We start from the raw sequence: 15,603 nt of genomic DNA, 5'->3' as shown, positions 1-15,603 counted from the left end.
ATTTTAATAATTGACTGTAATGATTCACCACATTTCTATGATAATATTTCAGGACAGGAAGAGGGACCATTAAGGTTTCATCACTTTTTTTTACATTTTGATTTACATAAGTGATAATCATTCATCAACAATCTTCCGCTAATAATCATCTAAAACTACAGTACATACATTTACAGTGAATAATTACTCCGCTGCATTTGTCAGGCTTTTAAATAAACCCTTATGAAAAAACTAAAAACTAAAAGCTGTACAGACAATAATGGCTTTTCTGCCAAGAGTGAGATTGATCTAGTTAGTGTGAAACTCATTAGGTTTTCCCTTTTTTCTCCAGTCGTCTCCTCCTGAGGCCTATTTAGGTTTGCTTACCCGCAGAATTCAATGTACTTGTAGATGCAGCTGGCGATAACCATGGCAACAATGGCGTAGTACCAGGAGCAGAGGAACATCAGGGTAAGACACAAGCTCATGCCCAAGAGTGACAGAGCCCTGGAGAGACATCACAGGCCATCTCATGCTCATTTGTTCAGCTGTGATTATAGTAATAATCATAACCACCACAGATAATCTTAGCAGTGGACAAAGGACGTATTTATGTGGTGCCATCCCCTCAAACTAAAAATTTTGTAAACAAACACACTTTCTGTTCTGTCTGGGACACAAACCGAAGGGAGCAGGTGTGTGTGTGTGTTTGTACCAGTGGTAGAATTTAAAGCGTGGTCTCCAGTTGGGGGTCCTGAGGAGCGTCTGCAGCGCACAGGCCAGATTTACAAACATGTAGCACATCAGGAAGAACCTGTGGGGAAAACAGATAAAAACTCATCTGTATATGTAATAAATGTTATGGGCTGTGTATGCAGGAGTGGGAATCAGATGAACAAGGAGGATAATAAATCAAAAGAGGAGTTTAATGAACATCAATAACATTAACAGAGGTAACATTAATGGCTCATGCCAGATGTTGACCCCTTAATTGAAGCCTCTTTACTTCACACAAGTGATCTCCATTTAACTACCTTGGCATTAAAAACCAATGGGCTGCATTAGTGATAATTTATGTGTGTCGTATTAAAGGTGTTGAATATTTATGAATTCAATTATTCTTGAGACCAGCCAAGATGCCCCACGGTGGAGTTAACGGCGGGAGGAGGCATGGTGGAAGAGGGGCCGACGACACCCCGGGGGCCGATTAACAGAGACTGCGCCGGTGGATCAGGAGCCCAGGTTGGAGCCAAGCAGACGGAGAGCCAGGGTTAAGCCGAGGATTCGGAGGGCCAAGGCGGAGCACAAGGCTCAGGCGACCAAGGCGGAGGCGGGGCCCCGGAAGACCGCTGCGGAGCCGGAGTGACTGAGGAAGGAGGCAGAACCGGAGGAAAGGAGGAGCCTGACAGAGCCGGAGGGTTGGAGTGACGAGGCGAAGCCAGATGAGCTGGTGGGATGCTGGGCCACGGTTGAGACGAGGGAGCTAAGAGCCTTACGCCAAGCCGGAGCTAGAGACTGTCCCGAGGCTGACCTGAGCGCCCAGATGGCACTGATTGAGGGTGAGCTGAGGGACTGACTGGCACAAGCAGAGAGGAGGTTGAGGAACTGGCTGGTCTAGGAGGAGGTGAGAGAGGGAGGCTGGGAGGAAACACCGGAGGATGTTCGGAGGATCAGGTCTGGGCGGAACCAGCGGAGAAACAGGAGATTCAGAGCTGGGTGGAACCAGTGGAGACACAGGGGATTCAGGAATTACCTCCACAAACCAGTCTATAAGGTCCATTTGAAAAATGTCTATTAATACCTCCATATAATTTACAGAAATCAGATGCAGCTCACCCTCAGTGGCGGAAGTGTGGGCAGGGCTTCCCTCCAAGCCCCCAATCTCCACTAAAACTCCCTCGGCAACGGACGATGTAGCCAGCTCACACACCTAGTCAGACGCTTCTTGAGGCTCAGGCTCCCTGGCGACGATCGGCTCCGTCGTGGTGGGCTCAGGCTCTCCGTCTGCGGTGGGCTCAGGCAGTTGCTCCATCCAGCTGGAAGGCGGATGGTGTTTTCTAACCTGCCATGATGCCACTGGTGATTCCAGGGATTCCCTGGATCTGACTGACGTTGTTGTTGCTGAAGTACTCATCGCAGGTGGCGTTCAGGAACTCAGAGTCACAGAACGCTCTCCAAAGCTTGGTGGTGACTGTGGCATTGCCTCTCTCAATGGTCTTGGCACAAATGTCAAATCCCTTTGACACAAGAGTTCGGTTCCCGAACACACATTTGGAGTACAGAATCCAGTTTGAATCTAAAATAGAGCTACAGACTCACTTGTCCCTCAAAACGACTCCGTCCACACAGGCTCCAAACAGAATCACACTAGACAGTAAGATAATGTTTTATAATAATTTAAAATGTTTCCGATAATATTAACAAAACCATATTTTTAATAATTGTTCATTATAATTTAGAAAGAAAATGAAATTTTTAGATAATGGTTTATAATAATTTAAAATGTTTCCGATAATATTAACAAAACAATATTTTTTATTAATTGTTCATTATAATTTAGAAAGAAAATACATTTTTTAAATAATTTATAACCGTTTTTTAAATAATATTTTAAAATAATAATACAATTAAACAAAGCATACTTAAGGATAGGCTGGAAGATACTTGGATGAATGAAAGGCCATCAGTGGATTATTAAATCGTATAGTTATGGTGGGGACTTAATGGCTCATGCCAGATGTTGACCCCTTAATTGAAGCCTCTTTACTTCACACAAGTGATCTCCATTTAACTACCTTGGCATTAAAAACCAATGGGCTGCATTAGTGATAATTCATGTGTGTCATATTAAAGGTGTTGAATATTTATGAATTCAATTATTCTGGATTTTAAGTTCATAATTATATAAGACCACTCTGTCAAGTTCAGTTTAAAATCAAAGACCAGCCAGACGCAAAAAAAGACAAAAGAAGTCCACTGAGAAAAACCCCCAAAGCATGACAAAGTCCAAATTTTAAACAGCTGTACATTTGTAATGCATATCTGCAAAGGTAATAAGGGGGGGTGAAGTGTTAGAAAATAAAAAGTGCTGAATTAATGGCATTTTATTGTGCTATATACCTTTAAAAATATTTAGCATTTACTGAAGAACAGGCTTTTAGAAAAGTGCTTTCAACACAGTGAAGACTTTTTATTACACTAATAGAGGCAGTTTATTGCTCTTGTTTCTCTGGGAATCATAAAGAATGAGGTGTGCTGTGTATTTTTTGGAGAGAGTTACTTACATGGACAGAATGGGAGCGACTGCATCCAGGGAGGCGATGAGGATGCCAATCTCACAGATGCAAGCCGTCAGGAGGAGAGCCCATGTAGGTTCACCGTTAGCTTTGCCATGACCAAACACCTATCAAATGCAGAATATTATCAGGTTAGTGTGATCACTTAGTATCAAACATAGAAGCATCAAAGGGTGATGGTCAAAGGGCAAATGTAGAGATGTACCCTGAGGAAAGGAATGATGCCATCTCGGGCGATAGCCTGAAGGAGACGGGGCGCTCCTGTCAAACTCTGAAGCCCTGCCCCACAGGTGGAGAAGAACGAGCCGAACACAATGACCCAGGGCGAGGGCCATGCTAGGGTACCAATAACCAAGTTACCGTTGACACCTTCCCCAAATCTGTGTGTTCAATACAATACTGTTATTGTTTATACTGCAGTAGTAACATAACATAACATGACATAACATAACATAACATAACATAACATAACATAACATAAAACAACAAAATATATATATAAAATGAAAACTTAAAAGACAATTAGAAATATGGCCTTGGTAATTAAATGAAATACAAAAGTAAAAAAAAATAAAAATCTGAAAATAAAAATAAATATAAATATTTGAACAACGTAATAAAAATATTAAGAGTGTTATTATTGTTAACTAAAAGTATAAAAAATAATTTTCATTAATTGAAAAGGCTGAAATAAGATAAAGATATAAATAAATAAATAAATACATAAATACATAAATACATAAATAAATAAATAAATAAAGGCATTTTTGTTCAGCTGAAATAAGGCTGAAATAGAATAAAATAAAAATATTAGATGAAACCTTAAAAGGAAATTAGAAATGTTCCCTTGAAATTAACTGAAATAAAATAAAGTTCAAGTTTAAATATTAAAATGAAAATAAAAAAACTGAAGCTAAACATAAATATTTAAACAAAAAACAATAAATTACAAAAGCATATAAAAAAATAAAACAAATTAAAATGAAAGTGAACTTCATTTTCAATTTATTTGGAGTACTGAATCCAGTTTGAATCTAAAATAGAGCTACAGACTCACTTGTCCCTCAAAACGACTCCGTCCACACAGGCTCCAAACAGAATCACACTAGACATGTCTGCAAGAGCAAAAATTTAGGAGAATGACACAAAGCAGCAAAAGGGCATTCACCCTATTTCAGCTATTTTCCCACAGATGGAAACATCAAGTCTTATGATTTTATCACTTTAGTTTCCTGGATATCCAAATACACTGTATTTGTATACAGTACAATACATACAATACATTCTGTTCATTCCAAGATGTGCAGTTCTGCATTGTGTGAAAGTCACGGGTCATTTATTTGTGCAGAGCTGGAGCAGTTATTGCCTTCGGAGTAAAGGATACATATGATGGAGGTGGTTGTGATGGCCAGGATGGTACCAATTGGGATGGACTTCTGAGCGTCCTGCAAGTCACCAGAACGGTTTGAACCAGCCATGATTCCTGTGACACACACATAATGTTCATATTATATCTAGAAACACTGAAGGGATATTATAAGAACAAAAAGATCTTTTACTGTTTTTACTAAACATAAAAAAGACAAAAGCATAAGTAAGATTCAAATTAATGTTACCTAACATAAAAAAAGCCATAATAAACATTATACAGACCAAAACTAGACATTTATGTGAATAATTCCTCTACTAATGATCAAACTGTTGTACTGACCTGTGACAGAGGGGAAGTAGATGCCAACCAGCAGGGTGAAGAAGCTGGTGATATCAGCCAGGACGTATCGGTTAGTGTTGGTTTCTGGGGCCTCAGGGTCGAGCACTGCTGGTATACCTCGCTTCTCTAAGATTGAATTTTTCTCCATAAATGTACTGAAGAGGTTTTCTGTAAAACACACACACACACACACACACACACAAAGACAAAATTTTTTTCCATGTAATTTTAAAACAGAATTACAGAAAATGAGTACATCAATTTTGAACATTAAATTTAAATAATCATATTATTTTCACCAAGATTTAGTAATTTTATTTGAAATGTAATTTATTCCTGTAATCAAAGCTGAATATTCAACATCATTACTCTTCAGTGTCACATGATCCTTTAGGATTCATTCAGAATATGCTGATTTGGTGCTCAAGAAACATTTATTATTATCATCAGTGTTGAAAACTGTTGTGCCGCTTCATATTCTTAAGGAAATGTTTATTTTAGGATTCCATATTGAACAGAAATTTCAAAAGAACAGTATTTATTTTAAAAAGTAAGCTGTTAAAGTATTATTGAAACAGTAAAATATGGTGGTGAATATGAAGATATCAATGTGATTGTTGGTGTTTTCTAACCTGCCATGATGCCACTGGTGATTCCAGGGATTCCCTGGATCTGACTGACGTTGTTTTTGCTGAAGTACTCATCGCAGGTGGCGTTCAGGAACTCAGAGTCACAGAAGGCTCTCCAAAGCTTGGTGGTGACTGTGGCATTGCCTCTCTCAATGGTCTTGGCACAAATGTCAAATCCCTTTGACACAAGAGTTCGATTCCCGAGCACACACACCCTACGCAGGATAAGGGCTGATTGATTATAGTCACTTCTGAAATGTATTCTGTACCCTAAAGAAACAATTTAGACACAAAATTCTACTTACGGAAAGTCTGGCGGGTCAAAAGATGTCTTGATGACACCAGCGTAGACAGCGAGAATGGAGAGAATGACACAGGCGAGGAACACAAGGGCCAACTTGTTGACATACTTCACGCCAACAAAGACGACTAAAGCCATGAAGGAAAGCACGATGGTACCGTACACACGCATGTTATTCAACAGCGCTGCCTCTGCCTCTGCTCCCTCCAGACCCTCCATCTTGAATATGGCAGCAGCTGGCACAATGTAGATCTAGAAAAAAGAAGAAAAGAGAAAGAAATAGAAATAAATAGCGAAGAAGTTTCCAATTGTTAAAGGAATAGTTCACCCGAAAATGAAAACTTTGTCTTCATTTACACGCCCTTAATTTGTTAGGGTCACTTAATTTGTTTTGTCTAGACAAGAAGATATTTTGAAGAATGTTAGTAAATAAATAGTTTTTGGTTCCCAAAGATAGTATGGAAGTCATTGGCTACCAGCAACTGTTTGGCTACCAACATCCTTCAGAATATCTTTTGTGTTCAACAAAATAAAGAAACTCGGGTTTGTAATGACTGTGGCGGGGGAGGCGTGGTTCAGCGAGGTCTGCGACGGGAGAGAGAGTGAAGAGACGAGCGGTGGTAAGTGGTTCAAGTGAGAAACAAGTAACACCTGGTTCTCGTTATAGTGATTGGCGTGGGGAAGCACTATTTAAGCTGCACGAGGATCGGCAGAGAGAGAGGGACCTGAGGACTCGGGGAAGGATGCAGCAGCAGCAGCAGCATTGAAGCACAAGAGTGAATCGTTAGTGGCGAGTGAACGTGAATGTTTATGCGCATGTGGCACGACTTTGTTTTCTGGTTTATTTTCTTTTGAAGTAATAAAATTTTCCTCGAGCCTCAGTACGCTGACCCTGGTCTCCTTCCTTCACACGCGAAGAGAAAACGTGAACCTTATTACACTGGTGCCGAAACCCGGGAAGGAAGGAGAAACACACCGCCATGCAGACCCCGTCAGGCCCATCGGGTTCGCCATTTGCGGACATCATCACGTCGGTCGCGGACCTGCATCAGGAGCAACATCAAGCCCTGCTGGACCTGCGGGCCGACCACGACCGCCGATTCCAGGACATGATGCAGGCCCAGCAGGAAGACCACGAGCTGTTCCGGAGCTTGCAGGACTGGGAGGTTCGGGCGAGCCCGGCTTTCCCCAGTGCCAGCCCCGCTGCTCACATGCGTCTGACGAAGATGGGACCCACGGATGATCTGGAGGCGTTTCTTGATCTGTTCGAGAAGACGGCAGAGGCATGTGGGTGGCCATTGGACAGCTGGCCGGTCCGCATCATCCTGCTGCTGTCGGGGGAGGCCCAAAAAGTGGCGCAACAACTGCCCGTCCTGAACCTCCTGGTGTATGCCGATCTGAGACGAGCCATACTCCAGAGGGTCGGCCTTAACGCCGAACAGCACTGTCAGTGCTACCGGTCACTGGAACTGACCGAAGCAGGCCGGCCCTTTGTCTTGGCCTAGCAGCTCCGGGACTCGTGCCGCAAATGGCTGTTGGCCGGAGGAAGTGACGCCGAGGACATTGTCAACAAGGTGGTACTGGAGCAGTTTATCTCCCGCCTGCCGAAGAAGACTGCCCAGTGGGTCCAGTGCCACCGGCCGGCGTCGCTGTCTCTCTCTCTCTTCCCCACCTCACTCTCCTCCCCTTCCCCAAAACCTGTTCCTTTCCCCAGGACCCGGTTCGCGGGGCTGCCGAGGGCAGCACCGCGTTGGAGGACGGGGCCGGAGCCGGTGCCCGGTGATGGAGGTGGGGACGTTGGTCCGGATCACGGACGACCCGCAGGCTGCCACCGATCAAGCCGGGTTGTACCAAATACCAGTATAAAGGGGGGTAGCAATCGGGCTTTGGTGGATTCAGGTTGTAACCAGACCTCCATTCATCAAAGCCTGAAACAATCGGGGGCATTGGATATGGGCCGCATGGTTAAAGTGAGGTGTGTGCACGGGGATATCGTGGAATATCCCGTAAAGGCCAAAGCTATCAAATTCAGGGGTCAAAAGCATTATGTAGAGGTGGCCGTTAGTTCGCGCCTCTGGCACCCGCTAATTTTGGGGACCATTTGGCCAGGATTTGAACAATTACTGGGGTGTTTAACAGTGGGTGCCTCTGGGAATAAGAGTCGGCAGGACAGGGGAGCGAGCGCTCAGGTGGGAGAATCTGTGCCAGGACCCAGTGGGATGGTCCCAGGGGAACTGAGCGGCTTGGTGAGGCTGAACCTTTCCAGTTGTGATGACTTTCCCCTGGAACAGTCCCAGGATGAAATCCTCAAACATGCGTTTGAACAGGTCCGGGCCATCGATGGACAGGTCCTCCACCCTGACTGTGCGCTCTCTTATCCGTATTTTGCCATTATTAAAGACCGGTTGTATCGAGTGACCCAAGACACTCAAACAAAGGAGGATACAACCCAATTGTTAGTACCACGGAGCCGAGCAGAAAACCCACCGGCCACCCCAAGAGCGCCGTTGCACCCTCTTCCTCTAATGCAGTTCCCTTTCGAACGAATTGGTATGGACCTCATCGGGCCATTAGAGCGATCGGCACGCGGACATCGGTTTGCGCTAGTCATAGTCGATTACGCAACCCGATATCCCATGGCAGTGGCGCTCTGCAACATCTCGGCAAAGAGTGTGGCGGACGCCCTGTTTCGTTTAATCTCCCACGTGGGAATCCCAAAAGAGATTCTCACGGACCAGGGCACCGCGATTATGTCACGCACGTTACGCGAATTGTATGAATTATTGGGCATTAAAGCGGTACGTACCAGCATCTATCACCCACAAACGGACGGACTGGTCGAACGCTTTAATCGCACCTTGAAACCGATGATTCGTAAATTCGTACAAGAGGACGCGAAAAATTGGGACAGATGGCTGGAACCCCTATTATTTGCTGTGCGCGAGGTCCCCCAAGCCTCCACTGGGTTTCCCCCCTTCGAGCTTCTTTACGGACGCCAGCCCTGGGGGGTGTTGGACATCCTGAAAGAAACTTGGGAGGACAGACGCTCAGAGAGTAAAAACGAAATTCAATATGTCATGGACCTGAGGGCAAAACTCCATACACTGGGGCGGCTCTCTATGGAGAATTTGCTTCAGGCCCAGGACAGACAGAGCCAGTCGTATAACAGGGGAACTAAGCTACGAGAATTTGCAGCGGGAGATAAAGTGTTACTGCCCACCTCTAGCTCCAAATTATTAGCGAAGTGGCAAGGACCCTTTGAGGTCACACAGCGGATAGGAGATCTCAATTATGAAGTAGTACGAACGGATAGAGGCAACGCACGGCAAATTTACCACCTCAACCTCCTCAAAAAATGGAGCGCTGAGGCGTCAGTGCTGTTAGCGACGGTAGTGAGCGGAGAGGAAGATCTTGGGCCAGAAGCGATTATCAAAGGAAAATCCCTCGCCCTGGCCCCAGGGAGGGGATCACCTCTCGCCCTCGCAGCTCACTGACATCGGGTGGTTGCAGTCCGAATTTGCCGATGTGTTTTCGCGTGGTGATTCGCAGCCGGCTGTATAGATTACCTGAACACAAAAAAAGGTACTTCAGGCTGAATTAGAAGCTATGCTGGGGATGGGAGTAATCGAGGAGTCCCACGGTGATTGGGCGAGCCCGATAGTTTTGGTGCCTAAAACGGATGGCTCGGTGCGCTTTTGTGTGGACTACCGCAGGGTGAACGCAGTGTCAAAGTTGCTTATGCTTATCCAATGCCGCGGATTGACGAGTTGCTCGATCGGTTAGGCACGGCTCGCTTTTACTCAACATTGGACTTAACAAAGGGATATTGGCAGATCCCCTTATCTCCAATGTCCAAAGAAAAAACAGCCTTCACCACGCCCTTTGGATTGCACAAATTTGTGACGCTTCCGTTCGATTTGTTTGGGGCCCCGTCTACGTTTCAGCATCTCATGGATCGGGTGCTAAGACCCCATGCTGCATATGCCGCGGCCTATCTAGATGATATCATCATCTATAGTGGAGACTGGCAGCGGCATGTGGAGCATGTGAGGGCCGTCCTTGGGGCGCTGAGATGGGCGGGGCTAACAGCCAACCCGAAGAAGTGCGCAGTTGGGCGGGTGGAGGTAAGGAATCTGGACTTCTAATTGGGGCACGGGCAGGTGCGTCCCCAAATTGACAAGACGGCAGCGATTGCAGCCTGCCCCAGGCCCAAGACCAAAAAGGAGGTGAGGCAGTTCCTGGGGCTGGCAGGATATTACAGGAGGTTTATCCCTGACTATTCGGACCTCACCAGCCCACTGACTGACCTCACTAAAAAGGGGGTACCAGATATGGTCCAGTGGACGGAGCAGTGCCAACAGGCCTTCACCCGGGTTAAGGCTGCCCTGTGTGGCGGACCGCTCCTGCACTCTCCTAACTTTTCTCTCCCCTTTTTGTTGCAGACTGACGCGTCGGGCAGGGGGCTGGGCGCGGTCCTGTCCCAGGAGGTGGAGGGGGTGGATCATCCGGTGCTGTACATTAGTCGAAAGCTCTCAAAAAGGGAGACTAAGTACAGCACCATAGAGAAGGAGTGTTTGGCCATCAGGTGGTAGGTTCTCACCCTTCACTATTACCTCCTGGGGCGGGAGTTCACCCTCTGCTCGGACCACGCACCCCTCCAGTGGCTCCACCGCATGAAGGATACCAACGAGCGAATCACTCATTGGTATCTGGCTCTGCAGCCGTTTAAGTTCAAAGTGATTCACAGACCGGGGGCGCAGATGGCTGTGGCTGACTTCCTCTCCAGGAATGGGGGGGGGGGGGTATGTGGAAGGGGAGGCGTGGTTCTGCGAGGTCTGCGACGGGCGAGAGAGTGTAGAGACGAGCGGGGGTAAAGACAAGTGAGAAACAAGTAACACCTGGTTCTCGTTATAGTGATTGGCGTGGGGAAGCGCTATTTAAGCCGCCCGAGGATCGGCAGAGAGAGAGGGACCTGAGGACTCGGGGAAGGATGCAGCAGCAGCATTGAAGCACGAGAGTGAATGTTTATGCGCAGAGGTGGAAAGTAACGAATTACATTTACTCGCGTTACTGTAATTGAGTAGCTTTTTTGTGTACTAATACTTTTTAAAGTAATTTTTTAAATTTGTAATTTTACTTTTACTTAAGTATATTTTGATTGAAGTATTGTACTTCGCTACATTTTAAAACACATTAATTACTGAGTAAAAAAAAATAAAAATAAAAAAAATAAATCGCTCCCTGGAAACTACGGCAGTAAATAATGAGCAGGAGGCCAAACTGGCGCTAAAATCACAAGAAAGATGCAGACGGACAAAACAGGCGTTAGTGGTGCAGACACCGCTGAAAACGAAACCCCGTCATATTCTGAAGTTGAACTCGAAGGAAATTAAGTGAACCCCTGGCCATATGTATGCTCTATTATGCAGTGTAAGCTGTACTTGCCTAGGAAGACCAAACTAGCAGCTTATAAAATCTCGACAAGACATCAACCCTTCGCAAGAATGTAGAGGTAAGCTAAATAATTGCATCGTTGCATTGGTGGTTAAAATGAAGCTTTGACATTTTAGCAAGAGGTTTTGCACAAATTAGCCAAAAAGACAGTGGTGAGGAGTGTGCTATTTTTGTTTTAATGATGTGCGCGCGCATTTATAGTGCGTTCTTTCACTGTGTGATTCAGTCTCCTAAAATGCATTTAGAATGATCGCAAAATTGAAGATATAGGGGCAGAAAATTCACATATTTATATAATTTCATATATTAAATCAAAATCACACAAAGAATGCCATCTTTTCCATGAATATATACATACATATATATATAACAGTTCAGTAAACAAGTTAATTAAGAGACTTGCGTTTTAGACACCATATTGCCTTTTTAGCTCTATTTCTACAACAGAAAATAATTCCAAACACAGCCACCAAAGCACAGTTTTGCGTCTCTGAGCAACGTGACAGTGTTTCGTTTCTGAATGAATCAAACGTTTAAATGATTCGGTTCAATCGCAATGACTCACTTATAAACAGTGACTTGCTGACACATATGGCCATTTTAATTTCACATTTAAAGTAGGCTATCTTTTGATTTTTTTAAATAATTAATTTCTTATCATTTCAAATAAGTATTCAACATTTTATGTCTTGTATATCAAAACATTATTCATGCATTTGTAACTGCAGGTTAAATGCATTCTTGTCCAGCACTACACAGTGTGATACATCTAAATGCCACTTCCAATGAATCTTCTGCATTTCCTCTGCATTAAAAGATGAGTTTGTTGATACTGATTTCCTTGGCAACAGCCCAAATGTATTATTATTCTAAATAACTGATTCCTTTAATTAAAAACAACTACAGTAGTTTGAGATTAATAGACCTATCCCAGGGGTGTCAAACTCAGTTCCTGGAGGGTCGTAGCCCTGCAGAGTTTAGTTCTAACCCTGCTCCAGCACACATATCATGTAGTTTTCAAATAAACCTAAATGATTAGATTAGCTGGATCAGGTGTGTTTAATTAGGGTTATATCTAAACTGTGCAGGACTGTGGCCCTCCAGGAACTGAGTTTGACAACCTTGGCCTGTCCCATTTTTGACTCCCTCCCACTGTTAAAATGTAACTAAGTAATTTTTACTCTGAGTAAATTTTAAATGAGCTACTTTTTACTTTTACTTGAGTAGATTTTTAGACTGGTACTTTTACTTGTACTTAAGTAAAATTTCATTAATGTAATGGTACTTTTACTTGAGTAGAATATTTTTGTACTCTTTCCACCTCTGTTTATGCGCATGTGGCGCGACTTTGTTTTCTGGTTTATTTTCTTTTGAAGTAATAAAATCTTCCTCGAGCCTCCGTACGCTGACCCTGGTCTCCTTCCTTCACACGCGAAGAAAACGTGAACCTTATTACAATGACAAACTGGTCAAAAAGTCAAAGGAAATTATTTTTTTTAAATAGGCTAATTTTCCATCTCCCCTAGAGTTAAACAGTTGAGTTTTACCATTTTTGAATCCATTCAGCCGATTTCCAGAACTGGTGGTAGCACTTTTAGCTTAGCTTAGCATAGATCATTGAATCTGATTAGACAAATAGCATCTCGCTCAGAAATGACTAAAGAAACCAAAGAGTTTCAATATTTTTCTATTTAAAACTTGACTCTTCTGTAGTTACATCGTGTACTAAGACCGACAGAAAATTAAAAGTTGTGATTTTCTATGCTGATATGACTGGGGACCATAATCCAGCGTTATAATCAATATTAGATTGTATAGAGTACAGCTCCTAGCATTATCTAGTATATATACACACACAAACAAAGAAATGTAAATGTACCAGCAGGATTTCGATGCAGCCCAGGATGTACATGGCTCCTGCAAAAGTGGTGCCTAGATAGAAACATATACCAACAGCCCCTCCAAATTCTGGCCCCAGTGAACGAGAGATCATGTAGTATGAACCTCCAGCTGTAAGGTGCACAAACAAATTTACCATTAGGCATATAGTGGCACATAGTAGAGCACTTCACACCGTCACACTTCATCATATTTTTCTTTTCTTGAAATGTTTTGTTGACACATGAGTCACATCTACAGGTTTCAGTTATTTCAAATAAACCTAGAGACAGACATGCATCCACACAGTTATGAATGCGGAGCTGATCTCAGCACAGTAGGCAGCTGTACTGTGCACTGTAGCTAACTGCCCATGAAGAACAACAGGCCGTCCTCTGGGCATCTCCACACAAACACAAACATGCTAAATACTGCTCACCTGGCACAACTCCATTGGTGGCAATAGCACTCATTGAGATAGCAGTCAGCATAGTCTGGAAATAGAGTAAATAAAGATCAATACAGAGGGGACAGTGAGTGACAGAGACAAGAGGCCCCCAAGAAGCCTTGAGTACATTAAGACATTGTGCGGTTTAGGGTGGGAATGGGAGGATCATAATTTTAACTTTAAGTGAAGGCACTGCATAAAAACATGAACTCTGTAATTATATTGTAACATTATTGTGTAATTTTTTTGTTTATTGATTAAATATTTTGGCACTTAACAACAAGGTTTCATTTGTTAATATTAACAAAATTTTGTATTTACGTTAATTTTATAATTTAAAAATATATATATTTTAAATCAGTGTTGTATCTGTTAACATTACTTAATGCACTGTAAATTAACATGAAAAAAACAACAAACAACTGTATTTTATTAACTAACCCTGACAGAGAGTATTAAAAAATGCACTGCTTATTGTTAAAGGAAAATGCATTGACTAATTTTAACAAATCAGACCTTATTCCAAAGCGTTGCCAATATTTTCACAATAAATCATTACATAATATATTACACACAATGCCCATACAATGCACGTTACCACTGTCTCAGAAACCTGTTTGGCAATAGTCTTTTTTAAAAAATGTTTTACTCATTTTATTATCATGTCTTCATATTTTATTTGATGTATTTTAAAAGTAGTCTCTTATGCTCAAAAAGCTGATTAGCTACGCAAAAATTATTTTTGCGAAAACTGTGATACTTTTTTATATTTATATCAGGATTATTTCTAAAAAACAGCAATAGAAATCTAATAATATTATAAATATCTTTACTGTCACTTTTGATGAATTTGATGAAATAAGTAATGCTAAACTCACAGCTCTGCAATCAAACACCTCATTTAAGCATTTACATTTGTGACCCTGGACCACAAAACCAGCATTAAGACGTAATTTTTCAAAATTGAGATTTATACATCCTCTGAAAGCTGAATGACTAAGATTTCCACTGATGTATGGTTTATAAGGACAAAAAGTAGTATAACTTGGAATTTGTCAAATTTTGGATGGAAAAAAAGAGAGAAAAAAATATGTCTGCACATTTAATCAAATCATTTTGTGGACTAGTGAATGTGAATAAGACTGCAAAAAGACTATTTTAATATGAACATGTTCTGTTTGTCTCTGTGTGAAAGCACGCTGCAGTTTTGTCTACTATACACCGGCATATGGATACATGAGGATATGAGGACATGAACTTCATCTCCAGAGCTGCTCTAAGGGTCATTTAAACAGCATAAAAAGTATCATCAGATACACACAGAATCTTAAACAGAAAGGTCTTAACTACAACAAACCAAATACAAGTTTGGTTTAACTTGAAGAAATTGTGACTAAAATATTTATATTGTAAAGTAGACTGTACATCTAAAAATAACAATAATAAAATTATATACATTTTATTTTGTAAGGTTTGCACACAATATCACAAATCTTTCTTCCATGTTTTAACTAATCACACCTATGATATACAGCACTTTGTTTGCCAATACAGACAAAAACAGATCACATTTTCAAATAAATAAATAAATAGAAAACATTTCATAGGGTTCTAGTATTGTAAAAAATATTAGGTTGTTAAAGTTGCATTATTTAAATTAATTAGACATTCTTTTTGATTATTAAAACTGAATTAAACCATTAAAGTTGAATCAATAAAAATAAAACTGAAAATGCATAATTTGGAAAAAAAAAACATCAGAATTTGGGAGAAATTAAAATAGATTTTATGGGCCCTAAATTATTATTATTATTTAATATACAGATCCTACCAGTATTTAAATGTGCTTTTTTATTATTAAAATTTAATCTATTTATTCAAATGGACTCAAAAAAAAAAAGAACAAA

At 41.9% G+C, this 15,603-nt stretch overlaps 1 protein-coding gene across 2 annotated transcripts in view; it reads right to left on the bottom strand.

The window, feature by feature from the left end:
• Positions 1 to 15,603, bottom strand: part of LOC132097514 (solute carrier family 12 member 5-like) — a 72,457-nt gene that overhangs the window by 20,066 nt on the left and 36,788 nt on the right. For both annotated transcript variants that reach the window (XM_059503270.1, XM_059503271.1), the window contains exons 5-15: positions 13,688 to 13,742; positions 13,250 to 13,380; positions 5,921 to 6,168; positions 5,619 to 5,830; positions 4,987 to 5,154; positions 4,660 to 4,758; positions 4,333 to 4,390; positions 3,481 to 3,655; positions 3,264 to 3,382; positions 695 to 793; positions 367 to 486 (exon numbers count right to left, since the gene is read on the bottom strand). In XM_059503270.1, coding sequence (XP_059359253.1) covers positions 367 to 486; positions 695 to 793; positions 3,264 to 3,382; positions 3,481 to 3,655; positions 4,333 to 4,390; positions 4,660 to 4,758; positions 4,987 to 5,154; positions 5,619 to 5,830; positions 5,921 to 6,168; positions 13,250 to 13,380; positions 13,688 to 13,742 — 1,484 coding nt within the window. The remainder of the gene's footprint in view (positions 1 to 366; positions 487 to 694; positions 794 to 3,263; positions 3,383 to 3,480; positions 3,656 to 4,332; positions 4,391 to 4,659; positions 4,759 to 4,986; positions 5,155 to 5,618; positions 5,831 to 5,920; positions 6,169 to 13,249; positions 13,381 to 13,687; positions 13,743 to 15,603) is intronic.

Source organism: Carassius carassius, chromosome 21 (genome assembly GCF_963082965.1).
Source record: "Carassius carassius chromosome 21, fCarCar2.1, whole genome shotgun sequence".
Classification (NCBI taxonomy): Eukaryota; Metazoa; Chordata; class Actinopteri; order Cypriniformes; family Cyprinidae; genus Carassius; species Carassius carassius.
Note: the sequence above shows the minus strand (reverse complement) of the source record. Positions and strands in the feature narration are given on the sequence as shown.